This window comes from Rhinopithecus roxellana, chromosome 20 (genome assembly GCF_007565055.1).
Source record: "Rhinopithecus roxellana isolate Shanxi Qingling chromosome 20, ASM756505v1, whole genome shotgun sequence".
Lineage (NCBI taxonomy): Eukaryota > Metazoa > Chordata > Mammalia > Primates > Cercopithecidae > Rhinopithecus > Rhinopithecus roxellana.
The window spans coordinates 69,674,034-69,688,219 of NC_044568.1; the positions used below are offsets into that span (position 1 = coordinate 69,674,034).

The 14,186-nt window shown below is 46.3% G+C and overlaps 1 protein-coding gene and 1 long non-coding RNA gene across 5 annotated transcripts in view; one reads left to right on the forward strand and one right to left on the reverse strand.

The window, feature by feature from the left end:
• LOC115895218 overlaps positions 1-7,378 on the reverse strand; it is a 36,316-nt gene extending 28,938 nt beyond the window's left edge. For all 3 annotated transcript variants that reach the window (XR_004055411.1, XR_004055412.1, XR_004055413.1), the window contains exon 1: positions 7,202-7,378. This is a non-coding gene — a long non-coding RNA (uncharacterized LOC115895218). The remainder of the gene's footprint in view (positions 1-7,201) is intronic.
• A 170-nt stretch (positions 7,379-7,548) lies between these two features.
• SLX4 (SLX4 structure-specific endonuclease subunit) overlaps positions 7,549-14,186 on the forward strand; it is a 29,486-nt gene continuing 22,848 nt past the window's right edge. Inside the window, exons 1-3 of one of the 2 annotated variants that reach the window (XM_030925323.1) lie at positions 7,549-7,586; positions 9,575-10,708; positions 12,752-12,976. In XM_030925323.1, the coding sequence (XP_030781183.1) occupies positions 10,303-10,708; positions 12,752-12,976 (631 nt within the window). In that variant the 5' untranslated portion in view covers positions 7,549-7,586; positions 9,575-10,302. Of the gene's footprint in view, positions 7,587-7,997; positions 8,018-9,574; positions 10,709-12,751; positions 12,977-14,186 lie in introns of those variants that run through there. The other variant, XM_030925324.1, reaches the window with a different exon arrangement.

Genomic DNA, 14,186 nt, shown 5'->3' on the forward strand with positions numbered 1-14,186 from the left:
GCCAGAAGTAGGATGGAATTTTTGTACCCTTGTGAAGCTCCTGGAAAAAAAATTAACAATGTACAGGTATTTTTTTCTAAAACAGGTAAACCAGGCAAGAGCAATGGCTCATGCCTGTAAACCCAGCACTTTGGGAGGCAGGAGGATCACCTGAGGCTAAGAGTTTAAGATCAGCCTGGGCAACATAGCAAGACCCCCATCTCTACAAAAATTTTTAAAAGTCAGTTGGGTGTGGTGGCACACGCTTGTACTCTTGGTTACTTGGGAGACTGAGGCCAGAGGATTGTCTGAGCCCAAGAGTTCGAGTCTATGCTCGTGCCACTGCATTCCAGCCTGGATGACAGCAAAACCCTGTCTCTAAAAAAAATAAAAAATAGGCCAGGCACAGTGGCTCACACCTGTAATCCCAACACTTTGGGAGGCTGAGGCGGGCGGATCATGAGGTCAGGAAATTGAGATCATCCTGGCTAACACAGTGAAACCCTGTCTCTACTAAAAACACAAAAAATTAGCTGGGCGTGGTGGCGGGCGCCTGTAGTCCCAGCTACTCAGGAGGCTGAGGCAGGAGAACGGCATTAACCTGGGAGGCGGAGCTTGCAGTGAGCTGAGATTGCGCCACTGCACTCCAGCCTGGGTGACAGAGCAAGACTCCGTCTCAAAAAAAAAAAAACTTTTTTAGTTCTTTTGGACGTATCTTTAGAAGTGGAATTGCTGGATCATATCATTTTATCTTTAGCTTGTTCAGGAACCTCAAACTCTTTCCCACAGCAGCTGCACCATTTTACATTCCCTCCAGCAACGGATCAGAGTTCTAACTTCTTCACATCCTCACCAATACTTATTTTTATTTTTTAAATTTTTTTTAGGAAATGGCTGTCCTACTGGCCATGAAGCAGTATCTCACTGTTGTTTCAATCTGTACTTCTCTAATGATTCATGATGCTGATCATGTTTTCACGTGCTTGTTGGCATCTGCCATTCTTTGGAATGTCTATTCAAGTCCCATGTCCTTTTTTTTTTTTTTTGTCTTGGCTTCTTCACAGGACAAGTTCTACCATGCCCATTTTCTGAGTTGTCCTTTCATTGAGTTGTAAAAGTTCTTTCTATATTGTGCTACTAGATTGTCTTAGTCCATTTGGGTTGCTCTTACAAAATACCGTAAGACTGGGTGGCTAATAAACAACAGAAATTCTCTGCTCTGGAGTCTGGGAAGTCCAAGATCAAGGTGTTAGCAGACTTTGTCTGGTGAAGGCCCACTTCCTCAGATGGAAGAAGGGGCAGGGGGTTTCTCTCTTGGGCCTCTTTTTTTAAAAAAATTTTTGTAGAGATGGAGTCTCATCTTGCTGCCCAGGATGGTCTCAAACTCCTGGGCCCAAGCAATCCTCCCGCCTCGGCCTCCCAAAGTGCTGGGATCACAGGCATGAGCCACCACACCTGGCCACAGAGGTCTCTTTTGTAAGAGCACTAATCCTATCACCTTACGGGTAAGGACTTCACATATGAATTGGGTGACAGGAGACATAAACATTCAGACAGCAGCATAGACTCTTGTCAGGTATATGATTAACACATATCTCCCATTCTGTGGGTTATCTTCTTATTTTCTTGATAGTATACTTTAACACACACAAGTTTTTAATTTTGATGAAGTCCAATTCATTATTTGTTGTTGTTTCTGCTTTTAGTGTCTAGTGTTGTTTCTGCTTTTAGTGTTTCTGATTTTAGACATCTAGAGTCTACTGCCAACTCCAAGGTCATAAAGATTTAATCCTTGTATTCTTCTTCTTTTTTTTTTTTTTTTTTGAGATGGAGCTTCACTCCTGTTGCTCAGGCTAGAGTGCACTGGTGCGATCTTCACTCACCGCAACCTCTGCCTCCTGGGTTCAAGCGATTCTCCTGCCTCAGCCTCCCGAGTAGCTGGGATTACAGGCACACGCCACCAGGCCCGGCTAATTTTGTATTTTTAGTAGAGATGCGGTTTCACCATGATGGTCAGGCTGGTCTCAAACTCCTGACCTCTGGTGATGCCAAAAGTGCTGGGATTACAGGGGTGAGCCACCACACCCAGCCTACCCTTGTATTCTTCTAAGAGGTTTATAGTTTTCACTCTTACATTGGTCTTTGATCCATTCTAAGTTAATATTTGTACATGGTATGAGGTAAGGGTCTAACTTCATTCTTTTGCATGTGATATCCTGTTATCCCAACTCCACTTGTGGAAGACACTATTCTTTCACCATTGACTAGTCTTGGCATCCTTGACAAAAATCAATTGCTCATAAATGTAGGTGTTTATTTCTAGACTCTCACTTTTCTTCCACTGACCCATATGCCTATCCTTATGCTAGTACAGTACCACACAGACTTGATTACTATCGCTTATAATAAGTTTTGATATAAGGAAGTATTTCTTGAAAAAGAACAAAGAGGCTGTTAGGGTTTTGGGTATTAGGAGCCCCTTGCAATTCCATATGAATTTATTTTATTTAATTAATTTATTTATTTACTTCAGACAGAGTCTCACTCTATCACCAGGCTGGAATGCAGTGTTGTGATCTTGGTTCACTGCAACCTCCATCTCCTGGGTTCAAAGGATTCTCCTGCCTCAGCCTTCCAAGTAGCTGGGACTACAGGCACCCACTACCACGCCTAGCTAACTTTTGTATTTTTAGTAGAAACGGGGTTTCACCATGTTGGCCAGGCTGGTCTCGAACTCCTGACCTCAAGTGATCTACCTTCCTCGGCCTCCCAAAATGCTGGGATTACAGGTGTGAGCCACCACACCCGGCCAATTCCATATGAATTTTAACATCAGTTTTTCCACTTCTGCAAAAAAATTAAAAGGTTGTTGGGATTTTGATAGGGATTATGCTGGTAGATACTTTGGGGGTTGTTTTGCTGTCTTAAATCTCCCTTAAATTTGTCTAGCAGAATAGACAGAGCAAACTCACACAAAGGCAGCAGTGGCAGGCAGCACACTAAGAGAAATGCAGTGTAACTCATCTCGAATAACTTTTGTATACTTATACATGTAAAAACAGTTATTTCCTCTCCTGATTTCAACAATTTTAGCAGTCTAGAAAATGTGAATATACAACAGTAAATGAAAGTTAACATGACCAAAGAACTGAGGAGACAATTCTTTCCTTGTTCAACCTGCCATCTCCCCAACCCCTGTCAAGATAAATGAGTGGGAGGTGGACAGGTTATGACTTCACAATTTATAATCAAACCACAGACCTGGGATAAGGGCCCTTCAATTCATCCTCCGAACTGTGTAAAACATTAACTCTGTGGGAGATGCCAGAAGCTTTTAAAAAGGAAATATTCCAGGAGGGTAAGGACGTTATAATCACAAGTATCTTCAACCTTTGCCTTTTTCCCCTGAACCCCAAAATTACCGACTCCTACGAACTGGGAAAACAGCACATCTATTTGGAGTACCACCATTTTCCCATGTACTTCTGCATCCATTTTCTCTTTCAGATAAATCCTGTAAAGTTAACCAAACACAAGGACTGTCTGCACCTTTTAATATCTGATATCATCTTTCATCTCCCTGGTTGTTTTGACAGTGCAGTGGGTTTCCACCTCAAATGCTGACAGGGAACGCACAATACTATTCCTACTGAAATAACATCCATCTAGTAACACTGTTTCTCAACACTGCCCCTCAACTTAGTCACACTGGGTGACTTCTGACTAACAGCATGAACCCCAGGGCTTCTGCCAGAGTTAACAGTCACAATAGGGTCTAGGACAAGGCAGCTCCCATTGTTCACCTTGGGCCCCAAGAAGCAGCTGCCCCAGTTATGGATGGCTCTGTTCCTTGAAGGGAGGAATTTATGTATAATTCAAAATCCCATGCACCACCCTGACCCAGGTCTTGGCATCTCTCCTATACTTAGCCTACAGTGTTCAGCTGGTGCTGGTTAAATGCAGCGCTTCACAATCTTGAGAACATCAGAATCATCTGTGAAACTTTCAAAAGCCACAGGTTGAAAGAATTACTCAGTAGGCCTTAGAGTAGTGTCCCTGACTTTCCAATTAAAAAAAAATTCCACAGGTGACTCAGTTGAGAATCTCAGGTTTAAGAAAATTCTCTTCTCTAAACCACACTTCAACTAATTTATTTTACGTAAATAAATAATACAGCCAGATTTGGGGTTGGGGGAGGGAGGTAGAAGAGACTTTCTTCACTAGGCCTTTAAGAGATTTAAATCCTAAATAGGAAACAGGCACTTCATTTTCAGTCTGACGGGAAAAAAATAATTTCTACCACGACAACTATCCTTCATATCATCCCAGCCATATCCATGTTTATTAGCTGTTTAAAAAATTTTTCTGTATTTTATGATATTTTGAAATCTTAAAAATCTTGCTGGCAGGGAGACCGCCTCTCCCAGGGCTAATTCCTCAAGGGAGTAAACAGCTTACTTGGGAGCATGCGTCTCACAGGCACCTCAACCCCCCCTTGTATCTACCTCGCACACACCAAGCCAGTATGTCTCCTGCCCTGAATCATCCATGGCCAGGTACCAAGCAACCAGAGACCACCCAAAGGCAAAGCCTGATGGAATTATTTAAATTATCCAATCCTAAAATGTTTACTCCGCCCTGACTTGCTATTCCTGAGGAACCCCATGAAGGCTCTGGCCTAGACTTTCTCCTTGTTCCTACCTTTTCCTCCTAACCAAAAGCTGATGCCTCCCTTGTGGCTCTGAATGTGGTGGCATGCCTCCTTTTCTTGAGAAATGTAAGTAAGAAATGGTTTCAGGCCGGGCGCGATTGCTCACGCCAGTAATCCCAGCCCTTTGGGAGGTCTAGGCAGGAAGATCGCCTGAGGTCAGGAGTTCGAGACCAGCCTGCCCAACCTGGTGAAACCCCATCTCTACTAAAAATACAAAAAATTACACCAGGTGCGGTGGTTCACGCCTGTAATCCCAGCACTCTGGGAGGCCAAGGCGGGCAAATCACGAGGTCAGGAGATCGAGACCGTCCTGGCTAACACAGCGAAACCCCGTCTCTACTAAAAATACAAAAAATTAGCCGGGCATGGTGGCGGGCACCTGTACTCCCAGGTATTCGGGAGGCTGCGGCAGGAGAATGGTGTGAACCCAGGAGGCAGAGCTTGCAGTGAGCCGAGATCGCACCAGTGTATTCCAGTCTGGGAGACAGAGCTAGACTTTGTCTCAAAAAAAAAAAAAAATTAGCTGGGTGCGGTTGTGGGCGCCTGTAATCCCAGCTATATGGGAGGCTGAAGCAGGAGAATCATTCTGGGGAGGTGGAGGTTGCACACACCACTGTGCTCCAGCCTGGGCAACAAGAGCCCAACTCCGTCGAGAAGCAAGGGAAGCAAGGGAAGGAAGGAATGGAGGAAGGAAGGAGGAAGGGCAGAAGGAGGAAGGAGGAAGGGAGGAAGGAAGGAAGGAATTATTTCAACAGCAATGGCCTCTCCACGTTGTCACTCCGTCTCCTCTATAAAGTCCCAAGACACCCTGCCCTACCCATGCCTCTGGGCTGCTTATTCTTACTCTGTCTACTTTATCCAACTGGAAGCCGTATTACAAACAAACTTAGATTTCCAAGCCATAGAGCAAGTAAACACCTCCTACATCCTTCATCAAGGAAAACCTCTTGGAAGGTTTTGAAGCTCAACATTCAGAATTGAATGTAGTCTTACCCAGTAATACCACTCCTAGAACACAAAAACTTGTGCTAAGAACACCAATGTTCATAGTAGCATTATTTCTAACAGCCAAAAAGTAAAAACATCCATATGCCCATCACCTAATAAATGGATAAACAAAACATGATCTATCCATACACGTGATTATGTAGCCATGAAAAGGCATGAAGTACTCATTCATGCTACATGGATGAACCTTGAAAACATGCTTAATAAAAGCCCAGCAGAAAAGGCCAAGTATCACATCATTCCATTTACATAAAATGTACTGCACTCAATAGGCAAAACCACAGAGACAGAAGGCCGATTAGTGATTGCCAGGAGATGGAGTCAGGGGAATTGGGGAGTGACTACTAATGGGTATGGTAGATTCCATTTGGGGTTTTACAACATTCTGGAATCAACGATGATGGCTGCAAATCCTGTTAATGTACTGAAAACCACTGAATGTATACTTCAAGTGTGAATTTTGTGATATTTGTGTCTTTTAAAAAACATATTGTTTGCCCCGCAAACGGATTCCTTTACACTTCTCCGGTGTTATTTCAGTGACTGGAAGCACACTACTCAGATGCTAAAGCCAGAAACCGGCAAATCGTTAACAATTGGGTCATGACTACGCTCACTATTTCTCCATGCTTTTCGCTCCACTTCCTAACTCGGGCCGCCCTCACTTTTCATCTAGATTATGTAATAGCCTCCTAAAGGGTGTCCTGCCCTCATCTGTTCTCACTGTAATTAGACCTTTAAAAAACACAATCTTACGCCGGGCGTGGCGGCTCACACCCGTAATCTCGGCGCTTTGGGAAGCAGAAGCGGGAGAATCTCTTGAGGCCAGGGTTCGAGACTAGCCTGGGCAACATAGTGAGCCCTCCCGTCTCTACTTAAAAAAAAAAAAAAAAAAAAAGCCAGGAGCGGTGGCTCACGCCTGTAATCCCAACACTTTGGGAGGCCGAGGCGGGCGAATCACCTGAGGTCAGGAGTTGGAGACCAGCCTTGGCAACACGGTGAAACCCAGTCTCTACTAAAAACACAAAAATTAGCCGGGCGTGGTGACGGGCGCCTGTAATCCCAGCTACTTGGGAAGGTAAGGCGCAAGTATCGCTCGAATCCGGGAGAGAGGTTGCAGTGAGCTGAGATAGCAGCACGGCACCCCAGCCTGGGCAACAAGAGCAAAACTCCGTCTCAAAAAACAAACAAACAACAAAAAACCTTCAATGGCTCCCGACGACCCCAAGTTGAAGCTCAAAGCCTTAATACGATGTGTAAAGTCTCTCAAATGGCAAGCCGTGGCAAACCTCTGCCACCTTTCCCTCAGGCCCTGGCTGGCTTCACCCTAGCCCTGCGGAAGAGCTCGGGCATGCCCTCCAGGCCGCTGCAGCGCGGTATAATCCCCTCTTCACGTAGCTAACCCTCCCCGACCTCCAGGCCTCGACTCTCACGCCACCCCACCTGAGAGGAAGATTCCCGGGCCCCCAGGCCAGATTTGGTGCCTCTCCCGGTTCCCCTCACCCTGTCCAGTCTCCGCTCCACAGGCAGGTATGCCCAAAGGGGGCCGCCATTGTATCCACGAACATTTCCTGAGCGAGCTGGGGAGGAACCAGACTTTATCTCAATGCTGCCACAGTGCCCTAAACTTGCCCTAACTCTTTATTAAAACTAATAGACTCCATCTGCCGCACGCGCCGCTTCCGCCTCGCCCCGCCTCCTTCCGACCGGAAGCGCTGGCCGCCTCGCGCCGCGCCGGGAGCCGCAGAGGAAGACGGGAAGTGAGGCTGCCGCACCACCGCGCGCGCCCGCTCTGCGCCTGCGCGCAGGCAATTCTCCGCGGGGGCGCGGGCGGCGCATGCGCAGGTGCGTGAGTCTCCGTTAAGAAGGTGCCGCGGCGGCGCCGGAGGTAGGAGGAGCCGGGCTGTGGGGTTGGGAGTCTGCACCCGGGAGGTGGAGGTCCTGTCACCTCGAGCCGTTCTCGCTCTCCTTAGGGAGGAGAGCCTTTCTCTCCCGTCTCCCTCGCTGACTCCGTGGCCTCTGCAGGCCCGCAGCCCCGACGGAGAGGCAGGAGCCGCGCTCGGGTGGAGAGGGGCCGGGGCCCGCCTGGAGGGAGGAGGGTGGCTGATCTGTATCCCCACGGCGGTCTCAGTCCGGGCCAGTCCGGGAATCGGGGTTCTCCGTCTGACTTTAGTGCCGTTAGAGTCTTTGGCAGCCCTTTTCCCAGGCGGGGAATCCCTCAGCCCCTTTCCTTAGGTCGCCGGGTTGGGGGAAGCGGGAGGGTCCGCCCCTCACCGATCCATTCATTCATCCCGCTCCTGCTGTGAGCCGTGCGCTGCGGTAGGTACCAAGCGAGGAGGCACAAGTCCCCTTCCCTCTGGAAACCTGTGGGCTTGCAGGATCCTTTATGTCATTCAGTAAATATTGATCGGGCACCTATAGGAGGAGATAGACTGTTGTGAGGTTCATATCTACAGAAATGCAGAGATCAACACAGTTGTGAAGGGTGGCATTTATTCCAGCCGCTCCCCACATCCAACAGGATAAAATTCACTTTGCCTAGCCTGACCTTCCAGGCCCTTGTGAGCCGATCCCTGCCTCTCCCCGCAGCCTTTTCTCGTACACTTTTCTGTCTACTCCCATTATACCAAACTCTTTGCAATTCATGAATTCAACAAGTAGTTGGCGAGCACTTACTTCAAGTCAGGCACCGGATCAGCCAAAGAGGATGCAACGTGAAATAAATGGATCTCTACCCTCCTGAAGTGTTGAGCTAAATGGGGGACAGATAATAAGCCGATGAATAAAAATACAAGAGCGGATAGTTTGGAACGACGCTTCCTGGGTTTGATCCTAGCCCTGCCACTTTGAAAGCTGTTCCTGAACTAGCTTTGAGCCAGTTCCTTATTCTGCTTGCGCGTGTTTCCTTGCTGTAAAGAGAGGATGACAAGAGATTCCACCATATAGGTTTCTTGTAAGGATTAAATGAGTTTGACTTGTAAAACAATTGGAACTGTGCTTGGCACACAGTAAGCATTGAATAGATATTATCTGTTTCATATGATTATAACCTATGACAGATGCCATTGTGAAAACGGTGGACGATGATAGGGATGCGGATGGAGAGGGTCCATGAAGGATTAGAGGACACTTCTCTGAGGGGAAGACACAGAAGAGAATGAGCCAGCCATACAACGTAGATTCTAGGTAGGGGTATTTTCAGCTCTGGAAAACAAAATGATTAATCAGATTCCTTGGACAGTGGAGATTGCATTATTGTATTTGAAAGGAATAACTTTCTGCCATTGGGTCATTCAGTTTTGATTTTTGAACCACACTAAGCATGCGCCAAAGTAAATAGCCATGCCCACAAGGCCCAACCTTTGTATAGAGGCGACATTCTAGTCATCCAGGTTTGGAGAGCCTTGCTGGGTTGAGAAGATAAGGAAAAGTAACCTTTTGTCTCCTGAGTGTTGATGAGAATATAGTGTCTCTTCCTGTCTCTTCTATTGCAGTCTTTACAGAAAGAGCCTCTTAAACAGCCAGGGGTCTTAAATCAGTGTAGGAGATAGTTTTCCTAGATGTGGGGATCATCCTGTTTCTATGGTGATTGCCTTTCATGGGGTTTGCTCCCTGAATTTCAGTTAAGAAAACACTCTCCCAAGATGCACATATTTTAATACCTGTGGAAGAACATGCTTTGACAGGTTTCTAGATCCTTCGGTCGTGATGTCTGATAGGACGGTTAGACCATGTTAACCAGGCTAGACTGAGTATTTGACAGTATTGTTACTCTGAAGACTTTTCCCTCACCCCACATGCCCTTGTCCCTCCCTGGAAGAACTGGCATAAAATGACAATGTCTGATTACACTTACATGCTTTTGGTTTTCCACAGATGTGAAATTAAGTGAACCATATATGTTTCATCATCGTGGAGATCTTGGAGAATTATCTGAGCACCAGGTTCATATGTATTCAATCTAGAGGCATCTATTAGACAACAAAACAAACACTCAGTTGTAGACTTTATTTATTTATTATTATTATTTTTTGAGATAGAGTTTTGCTCGAGTTGCCCAGGTTGGAGTGCAGTGGCACGATCTTGACTCATTGCAATCTCCGTCTCCCAGGTTCAAGGGATTCTCTTGCCTCTGCCTCCCGAGTAGCTGGGATTACAGGCGTCTGCCAGCACACCTGGCCAATTTTTTGTATTTTCAGTTGAAACGAGGGTTCACCATATTGGCCAGGCTGGTCTCGAACTTCTGACCTCAGATGATCCACCCCCATCGTCCTCCAAAAGCGCTGGGATTACAAGCGTGAGCTACCGCACCCAGCCCAGTTGTGGACTTTAACAGAGGGAAGCTTTAAACATGTTTAACCACAGGCCCAATTTGAACAAAGATACTTCAATCATTATAGAGAGGAAAACAGTACTTTTTGTTCAATTGTGCAGACTCTCCAAGTATCTAATTGAGAAGTAGAGAGGAACCCTAATGAAACCGTGAGTGTGAATGAGGCTCAGCTAGGCTTCTACTTGGGTTCACTTTCTCATCTGTCTGCATGTCCTGGGATTGACCCTCGCTCCTCTGAAGACCAGCCTAAAAGCCTTAAAACTGGTCAGTGATGGATGAGTCTGATGAGGACTTTAAAGAACTCTGCGCTAGCTTTTTCCAAAGGGTGAAAAAACATGGAATCAAGGAAGTGTCAGGAGAAAGGAAGACACAAAACGCCTCCTCAAACGGCACTCAGATAAGACGCAAATTGAAAAGGACCAAACAAACTGCTACCAAGACCAAAACCCTTCAAGGCCCTGCAGAGAAGAAACCTCCATCTGGCAGCCAGGCCCCTAGGACTAAAAAGCAAGGGGTAACCAAATGGCAAGCAAGTGAACCAGCCCTCTCTGTGAATGGGGAGGCGGGTGTGCTTGCCTCTGCTCCAGATCCGCCTGTGCTCTGGGAAACAGCACAAAACACCCAGACGGGTAACCAGCAAGAACCATCGCCAAACCTTTCCAGAGAGGAAACCAGAGGTAATTTGTACTCTTTTAAACCGGGGGCTGGAAAACTTTATGGAAAGAGCCAGATTGTAAATATTTTGGTTTTGTAGGCCATACAGACTCTGTCACAACTCTGCTGTCATAGTGAGAAAGCAGGCGTGGACAATATGTAAATGAACAGGCATGGCCATATGCCAGTAAAACTTTATTTACAAAAATAGGCAGCCAGCCACATGACCATAGTTTGCTAACTCTTGGTTTATTTTTAATTTTTTTTTTTTTTAATTTTTAAGCTTAAAAAAAATTTAGAGCTGGAGGGCTCACTATGTTGCCCAGGCTGGTCTTGAACTCCTGGGCTCAAGCAATCCTCATGCCTCAGCCTTTCAAAGTGCTGGGATTACAGGCATGAGCCACTGCACCCAGTTGACTCCTGGTTTAAACAACAGTCAAGAAAAATATAACCCCTGTGTGAATTGTTCACATGATTATGTTTGGAGTCCTCTGCTCTTTCAGAATTTCCTATGAAATTCTGTTATGTGGTTGACATGAGTTACACAAACACAATAATGTTGCTTCTCTTGTTTTCTTGAATTTATTCCAAAGTGGGTAAGTTGGACCGGGCCAGCCAATTTGGAGAGGCTGCTGAGAGGGCCGCATGAGGGCGCTGTGTGGGCTCAAGTCCCAGGAGAATCTTCAGGTTTTTTGTTTCTCTCTCAGAAGACCTTTTAATCTTTTCCTTTGTTATTGTCACTGATTTATTTACTTACTTAGTTTTTAGAGACAGGGTCTTGGTCTGTCACCCAGGCTGGAGTGCAGTGGCACTATCATAGCTCACTGCAGCCTTGACCTCCCAGGTTCAAGCAGTCCTCTCTGCCTCAGTCTCCCGAGTAGCTGGGACCACAGGCACCCACCACCGCACCTGGATAATTTTTTAACGGTTTGTTTAAAGCAGTTTTCTTGCTCTGTTGCCCTTGATATATTGAGCTATATGCTTAGTACACATTCTTCATGCAAAACTGAAAACCAGCTTTGCATGTGTAATACACCATGGGCTCTCTGAGCTCCTGAGTTGTGTTTCTAAATTTTCCTTGCCCTGACTTCCTGATCTTAAGAACCTCTCGGTAGAGTGGTGGTAGAGTCTCAGGTCGCAGAGACTGCTGGAAGGCGTCAACAGTGTTGCCTCACCAACTTTACTGGTCTCTCGTGCTCTTTTCCCGTCAAATGAAATCTATGCGTGGTTCCCCCAAAACACGTATCCATGCGCACACCTGCAGAACTGGCATACAACTTCATGGGGTTCCTGGATCCCCATTGAAGATCTGTGGATCCCAAGTTAAAGAAGAACTCATCGGGGCCAGGCGCGGTGGCTCAAGCCTGTAATCCCAGCACTTTGGGAGGCCGAGACAGGTGGATCACAAAGTCAGGAGATCGAGACCATCCTGGCTAACACAGTGAAACCCTGTCTCTACTAAAAAATACAAAAAACTAGCCAGGCGAGGTGGCAGGCGCCTGTAGTCCCAGCTACTCGGGAGGCTGAGGCAGGAGAATGGCGTAAACCGGGAGGCGGAGCTTGCAGTGAGCTGAGATCCAGCCACTGCACTCCAGCCTGGGCGACAGAGCGAGACTCCGTCTCAAAAAAAAAAAAAAAAAAAAAAAAGAAGAATTGATCTAGGACATAAACCTTTGTCATTAATATTTCTTTAATAGCTTTATTGGGGTATAATTGACATTCCATTAAATTCACCCTTTAAAAGGGTGTGGCTCAGTGGTTTTTAGTGTATTCACAGAGTTGTCCAACTCCACCACTACCTAACTTGAGAACAGTTTTATCCTAAAAATAAACCCTGTGCTCATTAGCAGTCACATCCCATTCCCCTCCTGTCATTGATATTTATGTCTGTATTGCCATAAACAAAGAGGTTACCAACAAGCAACCAGTCCTCTTCACATTTGTGAGTCAAACCTAAACTAGTTGATAAAGGATGCCTGAAACTTGCGTCTAACCTGTATCTGGTGGAAAAGTCTTTTATTTCTCCAGCTACAACAGATGGTTGTGAATATTTCCCTCCTTGCCAGAGAATGCACCCAACAGCGACTCTCAGCCTCCTCCTTCCTGTTTGACAACAGCAGTGCCAAGTCCCTCCAAACCCCGCACAGCACAATTGGTCCTAGAGCGAATGCAGCAGTTCAAGAGAGCAGACCCCGAGCGTTTGAGACATGCTTCAAAAGAGGGCTCCCTCGAGGCTGCACAGGAAGAAAATGTCGCAAAAGATCCTCAAGAGGAGATGATGGCGAGGAATGGTATGACGGGTGTGTTTCTGTCTTCCACACAGAGATAGTTTATTAATATAGCTGAGGAAGGGAGGCAGGAAGGAATCAGCATTTGTTGGGTTTCTTCTGTGGATAGGCTCTCTGCGAGATGTTTTACCTTTGCCACTTCACTGGATCTAGCCAGAGATTGAAGAGTCTCTGGGCTCATTTCCCACCTATCTTCCTTGATAAGGTACCTCTTCCTCTTCCTCTTTTTTTTTTTTTTTTTCTGAGACAGAGCCTTGCTCCAGGCTGGAGTGCAGTGGCATGATCTCGGCTCACTGCAACCTCCGCCTCCCAGGTTCAAGCAATTATCTTTCCCCAGCCACTGGGTTTACAGGCATGCGCCACCACACCTGGCCAATTTTTGTATTTTTAGTAGAGACAGGGTTTCGCCAAATTGGCCAGGCTGATCTCGAACTCCTGACAAGTGATCTGCCTACCTCAGCCCCCCAAAGTGCTAGAATTACAGGTGTGAACCATTGCACCTGGCCCTCTTCCTTTTTTTTTTTTTTTTTTATTTGAGATGCAGTCTTGCTCTGTTGCCCAGGCTGGAGTGCAGTAGCACGATCTCAGCTCACTGCAAGCTCCGCCTCCCGGGTCCAAGCCATTCTCCTGCCTCAGCCTCCAGGTAGCTGGGACTACAGGCACATTCCACCATGCCTAGCTAATTTTTGTGTTTTTAGTAGAGATGGGGTTTTACCATGCTGGCCGGCCAGGCTGTTCTCAAATGCCTAACCTTGTGATCTGCCTGCCTCAGCCTCCCAAAGTGCTGGGATTACAGATGCAAGCCACTGTGCCTAGCCAAATATACATATTTTTCTTCCATATTATCTGAAGGTAAGTTATAGACATCAGGATCCTTCACCCCTAGATTCTGCTGCATAACTACAATACCATTATCACGCTTAATTCCATAATAGTGCCTGGCATCCAGTTCAAATTCAAATTTCCCCAGTTGTCTCAAGGTTATTTTTTGTAGCTGGTTTCTTTTTTTTCTGGACAAGGATTCAGTAAGTTCACATGCTGCATATTGCTGTAGCTCAGCAGTCTCCTAAGGTCTAGATTCTAGAATAGTCCACTTGTTTTCTTTTGTTTTCCATGACACTGACTTTTTTTTTTTTTTTTTTGACAGAGCCTTGGCTAGAGTGCTGTGGCGTGATCTCGGCTCACTGCAGCCTTGGCCTCCCGGGTTCAAGCT